Raw genomic sequence first — 13,961 nt, 5'->3', positions numbered from 1 at the left:
GAGTCTTACCTCGATCTTCTTGCACTCCTGTCTATTTTAACATGAATTAAAGCCAAAAGATGAGGAATGGAATTGAGAGGGAATGACTGATTTAAGTTCATTTATGCCCCTCCTTTTTCATTCAAAAGGGGAGAATTTTAATGAACAGACCCAAGCATGCTTAACTTTAACAAGGGACTATGTCTTATGGTATATGCTATCCTAGCCTTAGACCAGGGTTGGGCTCCTGGGGATTTGGCAGTGTTCAGGCGATCCTCTAGCCAAGGAGTACCGGGGTTCAGCGAACCCCCAAATGCCACCCCTGGCTGGCTACACCCATCCCACCCCGCCCCTCCCAGGAGTCTCCACGCAGCCTGTTCATCAGTCCAGGTAAGTGCAGGGGTGGCGCAGAGGGTCTGGGAGGGCAAAAAATGGGCCTACCGGAGGTTCTGGAAGTCCGGAAATGGGCCTGTTTCCAGCCTCCAGAGGGCCTTGAAAAATGCTCCCCCCTCCCCCTGGTGCAGGTGGCCAAGTAGGCCATGCCCACCATGGCAATGCCCACCCAGCAAGAGGGCAGAGAACCCGTTGCTAAAGAAGCCCACTCCTGCCTTAGACCAGTGGAATAGTTGCTCTGTATCCAAACCAGAAGTGAAAAACCTTTAGGTCTCCAGATATTGTTGAACTACAGGTCCCAGTAGCCCATAAATGAGCCACACTGAGCCACAGGTCTCCTTATCTCGATCTAAAGAATTGTCAATTCTTATGAATTTTGTGTAGTCAGAATAACCAAGCTTTCTTTCAACAGCAATTTACTTTCTGCATTCTGCTTTGGTCCCTGCTCCATCAAGATGCTACCTTCCCCAGAGACAACTTTTATTTTTATTTTTACTAAAGGACCAAGGCTCTACTCATGACCTATCAATTTGGAGCTTTGCAACAACTGGTCTAGACTGTGGCCATAGTAATTGTCAAGAGATTTGAAGTGGTGGGAGAGGGAAGAGTGGATCATTTGAGTTTGCCACTTCACTGACAAACTGAAGGCTAGTTTTGAGAGTCATTTACTGTGTTTCTTTATAGATTAGGAGAAGGAGGGGAAGGAAGAGTCCTGGGAAAGCAATTAAGCCCACTCTCTCCTTAAGTAAGCAGAAGGCAAAATGATGATAAATGTTCTATCAAGCCTGCTGTTTACAGTATACTTAGGCAAGTGATTAATTTCTCATTTTCATGTTATCTGACTACAGCTTCTCAGCACAGCTGTTTTTTGTTTTTGAAACCAGGAAAAGCTGAAGTGATTATTCTTTCTCTGCTTGATGACAGAGAGAAAATACCAGATGAATATGAGGGAGGCAGGGTTTTATCAGTCACCTGGGAATTTAATGCCCGACAATAAAAAAAAAAAGAAAAGAAGGAAGGGGAGGAGGAGGAGGAGGAGAAAAGAAGAGTCTAAGCTAAAATATCAGATGGTAAAGCTGACTGAAATATGGTGCTCTGTAGAACTCGGTGTGACTCCATACATCACCAGTCCTAAATGTGGCCCAATATAGTGAAGGGAAACTGATCTGATTACTTAATAGGGCTTTGCCCATTTTGAAAATGTGAAGGGATTGACAAACTCAGCAACATGGTGGAAGGAGCATTGCAATGCTCATTGCTGCATTGCAATGCATTTATGACGCACGTACATTCAAATGGGGTAGGACTTCAGTGGTGGGATGCTGCCGGTTTAACAACCGGTTCAGTGAGTGTGCACTTTGTGTGCGCACGCGCACTTTGTGCATGTGCCTAAGGCACTTGCACCCGGCTCTGAAAATAGAGTAGTTAGAAACTCAGCTGCTTACCTTCCAAATCAGCAACGGTAATTAGAACAGCGAGAGGGGGGGGAATCAGCTGTGCTGCATGATTGAGATGACCTACAAAGCAGGAAATAAAGGACAGGATAGAGCAGGGGCGGGTGGGTGTGGCCAACTGATCGTCAGAGCTACCTGTTCACCCAAATTAGTCCAAACCGGCTGAATACCATCTTGTAGGACTTGCATCCTGATCTTTCATCCACCATTGAATCACTTTTGACCCCACCTCCAGAGTAACCACTGCCAGGACAGCTGAATCTGCTATAATCTACTAGTTTTTTTAAAAAAAGTCAAAAATTTCATCTGAGAGTCATCTGAGTGAAAGTGACTGAAAGTTAAGTAAGAGCTTTGGTGGCCCAGTGGTTAGAATGCAGTATTGTTTATTTGTTTATTTGATTTATATACCGCCCTACTCCTGAAGGACTCAGGGCGGTGAACAGCCACAGGATAAAAACACATAAATACAAAATTTAAAACTGAATAAAATCGAATTAAACAATTTGGCCGAAGACAGATTTAAAACACCCCAATAAATTAAGAACAAATTAAAATTTGCGTTTTAAAAAGGGAAGAAAGGGAAAAATTAGGCCAGGCCAGCCTGATGGAATAAAAAGGTCTTGAGAGCGCGGCGGAAGGTGCGTAGATCCGGGATCCTCCGTATCTCCAGGGGGAGCTCATTCCAGATAGTAGGTGCCCCCACAGAGAAGGCTCTCCCCCTCAGGGCCGCCAGTCGACATTGTTTGGCCGACGGCACCTGGAGGAGCCCCTCTCTATGAGAGTGTACTGGCCAGTGGGAGGCTACTGGTGGCAGCAGGCAGTCCCGTAGATAACCAGGTCCTAAGCCATGGAGCGCTCTAAAGGTGGTAACCAAAACCTTGAAGCGCACACGGAAGACCACCGGGAGCCAGTGCAGCTCGCGCAGGAGAGGTGTTACATGGGAACGCCATGTCGCTCCCATAACCACCCGTGCGGCCTCACTCTGTGACAGTTGGAGCCTCCGGGTGCTCCTCAAGTATTGCAGGCTAATTCTGTCAACTGCCAGCAGTTCAATCCTAACCGGCTCAAGGTTGACTCAGGCTTCCATCTTTCCGAGGTTGGTAAAATGAGGACCTAGATTGTGGAGGAAATATATTCTGTAAACCACTTAGAGAGGGCTGTAAACACTTTGAAGTGGTATATTCTGTAACTCTAAGTGCTATTAATATTTGCTAAAGGAGTGAAAGAAGAGAGGATGAACAGAATGGGATAGAAAACAAACAGGGAATGGTAAGGGTATTTGTGGTGTCCATGGGTATAGATACTTTTATGAATGTGTATGAAAGAGAAAGGGAAATGTTGACGGATGTATAATCATTATTCCTGTAGAAGATAGAGGTGATTCAGTTCATATTATATATTTGGACTTAAGAAAAGGTTTAACAATGTCCCACTCAGGGTGTCAATGGGAGGGTTAAACAAAAAAGTCAAAATGGCAGCTACACCTGCATGATCCTAGCTTTGCCCATTGTGGGCAAAATAAAAAGTAAGCCTTTAATCATATGGTCAAAATTCTAACCTGATTTTTTAAATGTCCTTTTGTCCCTCACTACAAATGTCTTCAATAAGCTTAATAGTTATGGAAGTTGCATCATCTCATAAATGGCCAACTGGCTTAATGACAGGAAGTAGAGGGTAGAAATTGGCACAATGGTATTACTTGTAGAAGTATACCAGTTGTCATGGACTTTTTGGTTGTTCTGTGTTTTTTTTTTGTTTGTTTTGTAGCTAAAATGGAGACAATTCTTATCGTAATTTTGTAGGATCGTGTAAAAAAGTAAGGAAAATCACATTTTAAAAATGAAAAGCAGTTTCTCTTTCTCTCTGTCAAGGAATATGTATATCTCTATAAAGGAAGAATTTAGCTTATGAAAAATAAAAGAAGTAGGCATTTAGGTATTACACCCAAAAAGCTGCTTCTGGGTACATTTTTGGTTCAGGTCTGGTGGGCATTTTATTTTAATGCCTAGTTTTACTATCTCGGTTTGCAAGAATCAATCCCGCTATGTTAATTTAGGATTGTCTGTGCTATGGATAGGCTCCAAATCTGACATTGCAATGGATGTGCAATTTCTTCAACTAGCCTACTAATTAGATCCTTCAAATTGTGTGAAAAGAGGTTTCTCCTCAACAAAATGGAAAATTAATAGATGTTTTACTATTGTTGGGAAAACCTCATACCACTCAAAAGAAGCGGTGACAAGTAATTATTACCATAAGATATGATTGCTCCCTGACTGGGAGATATACTACCAAGCAGCAGTACTATCGTGGGTCAAAGATTGGATAGAATTAAAGGACTCTAGAACTTTAACAATTGAGGGACACGAACTTCAAACTGGCTGGCACTCCTTTATGTGGGACGAGAAATACAAAACACATTCATATTTTAAAACACATACAATAAGGAACTCACTATTACAAATTTGGCTTAAAATTAAAAAACAACATTATATGAAGATACCAAATTGGCTAGCACTGGCTGAATCAATTAGACACCCAAACTTAACAGATAAGACAAAGATAATTAGATATAAAGATATAATTGACTATCAAGGCAAACTAAAGACAAAACAACAATTGGAGACAGATTTACACAGAGGAATAGACTGGTGGACTTACACTCAAATACAATCCAAATATAGAGAGCATATAAAAACATATGAAATTTATAATCAAAAACAAGAAATAGATAAAATTATATTAGATTCAGAAAATAAATTAATTAGTAGAATTTATAAATTTCTCCTACGCTATAAATTGGAAGAAGAGACAGTCAAAGAAACAATGATTAAGTGGGCTCAAAATATCAAACACACAATACCTTTGGAAAAATGGGAAAAGTTCTGGCAGGTAAACCTAAAGTTAACGAAAGCAACGGCGTACAAGGAAAACCAACTGAAAATATTTTATCGGTGGCATATGTCTCCAACCAGATTGGCAAAAATACAACCTAAAAATAGCCCAATTTGTTGGAAGTGCAAAAAGGCACAAGGGACTTTCTATCATTTATGGTGGACGTGCCCGGCAGCAAAGAAATTTTGGTCTAACATCAAAAAATGGTTGGAACAAATAACAAAAACACAGATTGAAAAAGAACCAGAAACATTTTTATTAGGAATATTTAACAAATCATACCCTAAGGATATCAAATATCTTACAATTCATATATTAACTGCTGCAAGAATAACCTACGCAAGAAATTGGAAACAAGAAAAAATACCAAGTGAAACAGAAGTAATAGGGAAAATTTTAGAATGCGCTGAAATGGATAGGTTAACCAAAGAATTACAAGAAAAAGAAGAATCAGACTATTATAAAATATGGAATAATTGGTATAATTGGTTAAAAATTAGAAATATACAAAAAATATAGGGGATATATTACTGATTGATACATATATATGTAATAAAAATATTATTAGATTACAGAAAGGTGAAGGAATATATTATAAGTAGAATTGTAGAATGTCACTCTGAAAAAATGCTTAAGAAGAAATTATATTCTTTTTGTATATATGTTGTATAAATGTTAGTTGTGTATATGTTACGTATGTCTTTTTTAATATTTATATTTAATAAAAATTATTTTAAAAAAAAAGATATGATTGCTCTTTTCTAAGTGAAAGTCACAAGGAGAAATTTGTGTTTCAAATGCACAATTCCATTTGTCTTTCCCAGTCTAGGTGCAAATTCAAGTCTAAGAATAATCTTATTAACTCTATGGAACTTGGATTGGCAACTTGCACACAAAATAGCAGATTCAGGGACTGTCTGTGGGACTGATACATTTAAACTGAATCTGGAATAAAGCTTCAACTCAGTCTGGCTGACTTTCTGCACCAGTTTGATATAATGACTAAGGCACCAGACTAGAAACTAGGACACCGGGAGTTCTAGTCCCATTTTAGACACAAAGGCGTATAAACCAGTGGTGGGTTGCCCCTGGTTCATACAAGTTCTATAAAACCGGTAGTAAAACCAGCGGGAGACTCCGCCCATCGACCCCAACGTCCTTAGAATGCTTCTGCGCATGCGCAGAAGAGCGCATGCACGCACGAGAGAAGCGATCACACACACGTGCGGCCGTGTTGCAAACCGATAGTAAAGGTAAGTAGAATCCACCCCTGGTATAAACATTCTGGGGCAAATCACTTTTTCACAAATACTAGAAAACAAGCAAGGGGAAACCATTTCCCTAAAATCTTCCCAAGAAAACTGCAGGGATTAATCTAGGCAGTTTTCAGGAGTCAACAATGCCTCAAAAACAAAAACATCCCAAATCTTTTGCTCTTGTGATTTTTGTGGTAGCTGGGAGGGGGAAAATGTGGCTGTGTTGTGCTTTTTAAGCTGATATTCTCAAACTAAGAAGGCAAACCTTAAGTTGGGAAGATGGTGCCAGTCCCGCAATTACTTTTCAAATTTATACAAGTAGTCCTCAACTTACGACCAAGCCCAATTGAGCCCAAAATTTATGTTGCTAAATGAGACATTTGGTAAGTGAGTTTTGCCCTGTTTTATGACCTTTCTTGCCACATTTGTTAAGTGAATCATTGCAATTGTTAAATTAGTGAGTCTGGTTTACCCATTGACTTTGCTTGTCGGAAGATGATCATATGATCCCGGGATACTGAAACTGTCAGGATGCTGCAATGGTTGTAAATGTGAAAAAATGATCAGTCACTTTTTTCAGTGATGTTGCAACTTTGGTCACTAAATGAACTGTGGTAAGTCAAGGACAACTTGTATCTTTTTCAGTACCCAGGACCTCATTTCTTAAAACTATGGAACTAAACCATAGGATTACTAGAATACATTTTAAAGCCTTATCTAAATATATAGATTTCCAGATTTTGCATTATCGGTACCTGGCAGGATTATATTAGAAATCAAATTAATTAATTAACCATGAATCTAGTGAAACTAACAGTGCTTATGGTTGACTGGACTGTGCCCCTACTTAACAATATAGTTGCATAGTTTCTAGTTATCTTTTATTTTCTTCTGCTTCCTATTTATGCTGTAATGCTTTGCTTCTTGTAGTAGTAATCACTTCAGTTCTATGTTGTATATAAACAGTTCTGTCAAGTCTCTTCAGTTTTTATAGAGAGTTCTATACTTGACATTCTGCAGCAGTTTGTAGTTTAAATTGGTAAAGTTTTTTCTTTTTTAAAAAATACTAATCCATCTTAGTATTGCTTCTATTTAAAATTAATGAACTGAAACCAGATCCCAAATTAGGATGTTATTTAAGCCATAGAATTTACAAACTCAAAGCAATAAATGCAAATTGGAGTATTACAAATATATTTAATAGAGTGAGTCCAATCATCTCACATTTACAGGGTCTTCTTCAATTCTCAGAAGAGGGAACATCAATATAACTCCCCCTCCCGACACACACACACACACACACACACACACACACACACACACACACACAAACAACACACACACACACACACACACACACACACACACAAACCAACACAATCCCTGTATGTGAGATGTTATGCATTTTTGGGGGGGATCTGCTGGATAAAAGAAAATCTTGTAAACCAGTAATATGTACATTTATATCATGATTTCAAATGGGCAATAGACTGTATATTAGTTCACTAGGTGTGTAAACAATGAATTCCCACCCATGAGTTTAATTTATGGAAGTTACCTGGGTGTTTAATTGAAGTCACCCAACTCAGCCAGCCTTCAAATATTTTCCAATTAATTTCAATGAAATTCAGCATTCTATATTCAGAAGCAATGGATATTTGAAGAATTCTGCCCCATTAAAGATGTTTGAAGAACTGGTACTCTGCACACTCCTACATGAAATATCTCCTATCTTTCAAATTTGTACACTGGAACTCAGCTATTAATCAGAATATTTAAGAATTTCAGTAAGAGATGTCAACTCCCTAATGAGGAATTTGTTTTTCTGCCAAATATTCCGAGTTTGTTTGTTTTTTTAAAGAAGAGAACACCGGGGCAGGAATGCATAGCTGGACACAAACATTAAGAAAAATTTGCAAAAACAAACCTTGTTCACTGATGAAAGATGCTTCCAAGAGCTTTCCTGAGTATTGCATGAAAGAGATAAGCAAAAAAAAAAAAAAAATAAGCAGCAGAACATTTATGTAACAAAAAGAATGAGACATCTAACAAGGGGTGAAATCCAGCAGGTTCTGACAGGTCCTGGAGAACCGGTAGTGGAAATTTTGAGCAGTCTGGAAAATGGGCAAATACCACCTCTGGCTGACCCCAGAGTGGGGTGGGAATGGAGATGTTGCAATATCCTTCCTCCAGGAGTGGGGAAGGAATGGGGATTTTGCAGTATCCTTCCTCTGCCACTCCCACCAAGCCACTCCCACCAAACCACACCACGCCCACCAAGCCATGCCCACAGAACTGGTAATAAAAAAAATTGGATTTCACCACTGCATCTAACCAATTAGCAGTTAAGAAAAAATTCTCAAAGTAGGAGATGGGACTTATGTGTGAAGCTGCCCAAATGAAGGATAACTGCAATTGCTATTATTGGAAAATCTGTGTAGATAAAGGGTTGCTATTGGGAAAAAAAAGTCCCCAGATTTCCTTAAAAAACAAACTGCAAAATGAACCAATTGGTTGAAATAGTTCTCTTGATCAAGGTGATGGCAAACTATTTCATACTGTACTGTTGCTCTGATGAATGGGTTTCAAAAAAGTTACAGGCTTCAAATTTACCTCAGAGGAGGCTTTATTTTTTTAATGTGAACCATAGAATGAAGTATATGAGTTAAAAACACAGTCAAGGGTCATGATTACAAACAGACTGATTAATTTCCACTTTTCTCTTTTTGTTTTCTTAGAAAAAGGAACTGTAAAAACAGCTTCTGGATCAGGACTACTGTGTTAGTAATAATAATAAAAAAATACATATAAAGCACCAGAACTTTAATGTAAATGCTTTCTTCTCCCTTTAATAATTTTGAAAATCTTAGTTCCATTCATTGCAAAAAGGTTAAGGATTAAGTTCCATTTGACTCTTTCAAAGTCAATTTATTTTTGACAGAGAATTTAATAAAGTCAGGGTTTCTCAAGAAGAATAACAATTCTGCTCATGGAGGAAAATGTATGCCTTTTCTTAATTGCCATTTTCACTTTCTGGCAAACAGCACAATTCAGCTGACATGGGTTTTGAGGCAATGCTTCTGCCAAAATGCAGCTAATATTAGCACTGGTATCCAGCCAGCATACTAAACTCATCCCTTATTTTCTCGCTTTATTGTATATTATTCTTTTTTTAAAAAAAATAATCACTTGATTTTCATCATAGTTTGAAACACAATTTAATGTTTAATTAATTTGTCTATGAGAAAAAAGCATCATGCTGTTAAGCTCCGCTATAAACGACTTCGCTAAGGTTAATGCGCATGAATCCAGATAACCTTGAGATGGTAGTAAAGAGTTTTTATATAACCTTGCTGCCATCTAGTGGTCATTTGTATTTTGCCATCACATTTGATAACCCCTAGAGTAGAGGTCTGTAACCTTAAACACTCAAAGAGCCATTTGGACCCTTTTCCACATGAAAGAAAACACCGGGAGCCACAAAACCTGGGTGGGCATGGCCAACTCAACATCACTCACCCCCACCTAGTCACATGACACCCCCAGCCACCGTTATCTAGGTTTTGTGGCTCCTGATGTTTTCTTTTCTGTGGGAAACAGGTATCTTTCTCTGTGTGTCTCTTTCTTTCTCTCTCTGTTTATCTCTTTCTTTCTCCCTGTCTCTCTCTTTCTCTCTCTCTGTCTCTGACTCTTTCTCTATCATCTCTTTCTCTCTCTCTTGTAGTGTGTGTGTGTGTGTGTGTGTGTGTGTGTGTGTGTTCCCTCATGAACCATTTCCAAAAACAGGTGAGGGTTGGTTTTTTTTTTTTTTTTTTTTTTTTTTGCTGATGTTGTTCTTTCTTCTTCTTTGGGTGCTTTTTACCATATGATTTAAATCAAGAGTCATTTCAGGTTCCCAGATAAATGAAGCTCTTTCGTCCCCCTGCTGTGACTCCCTGTCAGCTGAACCCACCAATGGTTGGCTCCGCCCCTCACTCTCCCCTTCCAGCCACTCCTCGCCTAGTCTCAGAAGGTAAGGGTGATGGCAGGGGATGGAGATTTGCTCCATATTCCAGAGCGGGAGCGAAGCACTCCTGTACTTGCCTCATCTCTTGCTAGGTCTCGCGGGTGCTTCTTCTGGCCCTTGTTGGTGATGCATGCACCTCAGTCACTCAGGGAGACATGTGACCTGCTCTCCGCACTGAGACACTCACCCGACCCAGCTGAGGCCAATGCTCCATGTCGTAATGGGCTCCAGGAGGAGGAGGGGACACTGTCTTCCCCACACTGTGAAGCAAGCTAAATTTAACTGTGCTGTGCAGGGGCTGGAAGAAGCACCTGCGAGATGAGGCAAATACAGGGATGCTTTGCTCCTGCTCTGGAATATGGAGCAAGTCTCCATCTCCTGCCGTCGCCCTTACCTACTCAGGCCAGGCGAGGAGTGACTGGGAGGGGAGGGCGAGGGGCGGGGGCAGTCAGTGGTGAGTTCAGCTGACAGGGAGCCACAGCAGGGGGACGAAAGAGCTGCATGGGACTCCGGAGCCACGGGTTGCTGACACCCGCCCTAGAATCTAGACCACTGCAATATTTAATAGGCAATGGATGGTAATTTTGAGTTTAGGCAATAAGAGTGCCAGATTTTACTATGCCATTGGCATGTTATTCTTTCACCCATTGCTAATCACCTTTGCCAAATGCTCCCAGTCATGCCTTTATGGCACATATATTGTATGCACGTGTGTGTGTAACTAGATCAGTTTGTAGTCAGAATAGTGTAGGTGAATGGTCATCATGATGAATAGCAGCAGTGGTGAGTTAGTAGAGTGTCATAACCGCTGTGATATTAGCAGAAGTTTATTGATAGCACATTAGCCCCATTAAGGATGGTCCATTTTAAACATTTAGACTTTCAGCAGCTATTCGGTGGTATTGTACTAATTGATCTAGAGTTTGGATTTAGAAATTAGAGTGGCCCCCATTCTAATACTCTTTCAGAAGTCCCTGAAGATTTGGTTCTACAGCGGGCCAGGGGAACTCAGAGCAGGATGGAGCCCATTAAATGGTTGGTATGAATGTGTGTGGTCACCAGGGTGGATGGTTATTTAATTATTTTTATTTTTTATTATTTTTATTTCTTTTTTATTGTGCTTTTATGTCCTTGAGTTGCCATGTACGAGTAGGTGGCAATATCAATTTTCTAAATAAATAAATATTTATACAATAAGGCAGGTAAAAACAAGTGCCTCCAATCTTAATAAGGTTCTGTGTTAAGTGTCTTGTGGAAACCCAACCTCATTGTTATGGTTTAAGGATCAATGTTAACTGAGAAAATGCATTCATTTGGTAAGCGTCTTCTGTAAAAGCAGCTATAAAGTTATTTGCATTGTTTTAAACTAGTCACAATAACATTTTTTTCCTCTCCTCAACAATAAACAAACCTTTCTGAAGGTGACATTTAGAAAATCAAAATTGATTTAACACGCTCCTCCTATTCCATTTATAAGGATTTTGACCTGAATATTTACAAGAGACTTTAATCTGTATTCTGTGGCTTTTGTGATAGATTATCTACAGCCAGAATTTAATTGTGTTATTGACAATTATACAGCATTTTCTGTAGGATTAAAAAACAGAATGATCAGTCCGTGGAGACAGGAATTGATTTTATTAATAAAATGTATATTATTTTGTCTTTCAGGTGACAGTTAACAAACTTTGGTTTTTGAAAAGGAATTCCAAACAGCAAATTGTTGACTTTGAAATTTCTTTTACACATAAAATAGCTTGCATGCTTTAAAACAGCTGAAAATGAGCTAGTGGGATCCGGTATCAATTAATTTAAAACAGATTTATATAAGAAATAGTAACAAATATTTTTCAAGTCTTACATATATTATGAGAAATAAGTACAAAAGGATTTGTGTTAAATTAATGTCTATGTTTGACCACCCAGAACAAAAAAATCCTTGAGGCCAGGAAAAAAATAAGATTGCAAATTGTTAACTGTTTGAGTAAAAAAAAAAAAAAAAAAAAAAATCTTCATAGCAGTTTTCTTATAGGTTGCTTGGCAACTAGGTAGAATCACATGACCTAGACTTATTTGCCACAATACAGTAAGAAGGCTACCGGAGCAGATTTAAGTTTTTACACTCTTGTATCTTCTGTGCTGGGAGAGCAAATAGATTCCGTTGATACAAATCCAGAATCCGAGGCTATAGAGTTGCATTGACTATATCCATCATCTGCAATTTGGTTTTTTGCTTGTTAGTCAAGAGGCCCAGATGTAAGTCCTTTCACCTGATTACCATTATCTTTAACGTGACCATTCTGGTAGATATGTAGTTACACTTTTGATACAATAAATGGCAGTGCTTGACATATTTTAAATCTGAAAGCCCTGTTCTTTTCTTCTTCTTTTTTTTCCTTGGGCATCAGGAAATGCCTGATGAGGGGGAAAATATATCTTGAACGGGAGCAAGAGTCTTTGTTCTGAACTTTCAGAAGTAAACAATGACACTGATAGAATAAAAACTAGACGTTAGCGTGACAAATACAGGCACTGCTCATATATAATTTAGCTATACCTAGCAAACGTGCCAGAAAGATCACTGGAGTAAGCACAGTTCATAAATAATTGTGCAGAATCTACTTTTAATAGCCAGATGAGAAAAAAAAAAATTCTGAGAGTTTCAATTAGTCATTAATTATAGACTAGTTAGTTATATTACTGGAATTAATTCATTATACTCAAGGGCCCCTTATGACATTACAGGAAAAGATCTGGCAGCCAGAAACAAGGTATGCTTTGTTCCTAAGTTGTGGAAATATTGGAAGATGCATCCATAGACATAATATCCACGCTGCTACTTTTCTGCGTATCAGCATTTACTCCAATGCTGAAGGCAACGCCTTTAGTGGGGAATGAACCACAGAAATGGTCTCCTTCCATCTGGCTCACAACTTTGCATATTGTCAGAATACAGTACTAAGAACCTGCGCTAGAGCTACAGGGACTTTCCTCACATCTTTTGCACATTTAATTTAACAAGACACATTTTTTTCCCATGCCAACGTGAAAAATAACCACCACCAAAATGCAACATGCTTATGTCTTGAAATGAGGTATGGCATCCCGTGGGAGTATCTCAATGGGCCCTTGAGGTCCTTCTTGGAATTACTTATTGCGAGATAGTCCCTTCGTTTCCAGTTCTGCCTGGACCTGAAGTTTTGTCACTGACTTCAAATAACATAACTCTAGAGATCAATATATACAAAGAGGGTATATTATAATATTACTGATCAGAAAAATATGAAGTGGGACTTCATTGGAAATTGCAGCTTTATTTTTCATAATACATACACGGTACTGAAATGTAATTTTGAAATTAGGATAAGGTAACAGCCAGTTGCAATTCAGGGACGCATGCAAGTTTTAGAAACAGACACTGGACAGCATTGTACTGTACACAGAATAATTACAGTTTATTAAACATATCTTCTTAGCACCTCTCATGTTGTAAAAAAAAAAAAGGAGCACCATTCAATTTTACAGCACCAAAAATAAAATAAAATAAAAGGGAACATAGGTGGATGAAGAAGGATTGGACATTCATAAGATGAACTTGCCTGTCAGTGACACAGGATCATTCATCATTTGCCAAATAAATTTAAGTCATGTGATTCTGCTCCAAAAAGGGCAGTGGGTGTTTTCTAAAGAAGACCTACATATTTGGTGAAACATATCATCTATTCCATTCTTATTTAAAACTTACACATGGCACAAATGAATTGGTATGGTGACACCTAGCACATTTTTCTTCTTGAAAATTTGCTCTTTGCTCTAAACTTAACCAAGGAAACAGACTGGACCCACTTCAAAGCCAAACTTCTGATTTTGATCACCAAAGTCATTAATCATCACATCGAAGATAGGCAGTTGGTCAATTTTGGGAGTATTGATTTCCATAACAGTCTTTGCATAGCCTTTTCTTGACTGTAAAACAAA

The 13,961-nt window shown here is 38.7% G+C and overlaps 1 protein-coding gene across 1 annotated transcript in view; it reads right to left on the bottom strand.

Moving 5' to 3' along the window:
- Window positions 1-13,606: 13,606 nt before the first annotated feature.
- COL11A1 (collagen type XI alpha 1 chain) overlaps window positions 13,607-13,961 on the bottom strand; it is a 297,225-nt gene continuing 296,870 nt past the window's right edge. The window contains exon 68 of the mRNA XM_070941067.1: window positions 13,607-13,949. Coding sequence (XP_070797168.1) covers window positions 13,803-13,949 — 147 coding nt within the window. The 3' untranslated portion in view covers window positions 13,607-13,802. The remainder of the gene's footprint in view (window positions 13,950-13,961) is intronic.

This window comes from Pituophis catenifer, unplaced genomic scaffold (assembly GCF_029215685.1).
Source record: "Pituophis catenifer annectens isolate HBS135680 unplaced genomic scaffold, rPitCat1.0.hap2 SCAF_3, whole genome shotgun sequence".
Lineage (NCBI taxonomy): Eukaryota > Metazoa > Chordata > Lepidosauria > Squamata > Colubridae > Pituophis > Pituophis catenifer.
Note: the sequence above shows the minus strand (reverse complement) of the source record. Positions and strands in the feature narration are given on the sequence as shown.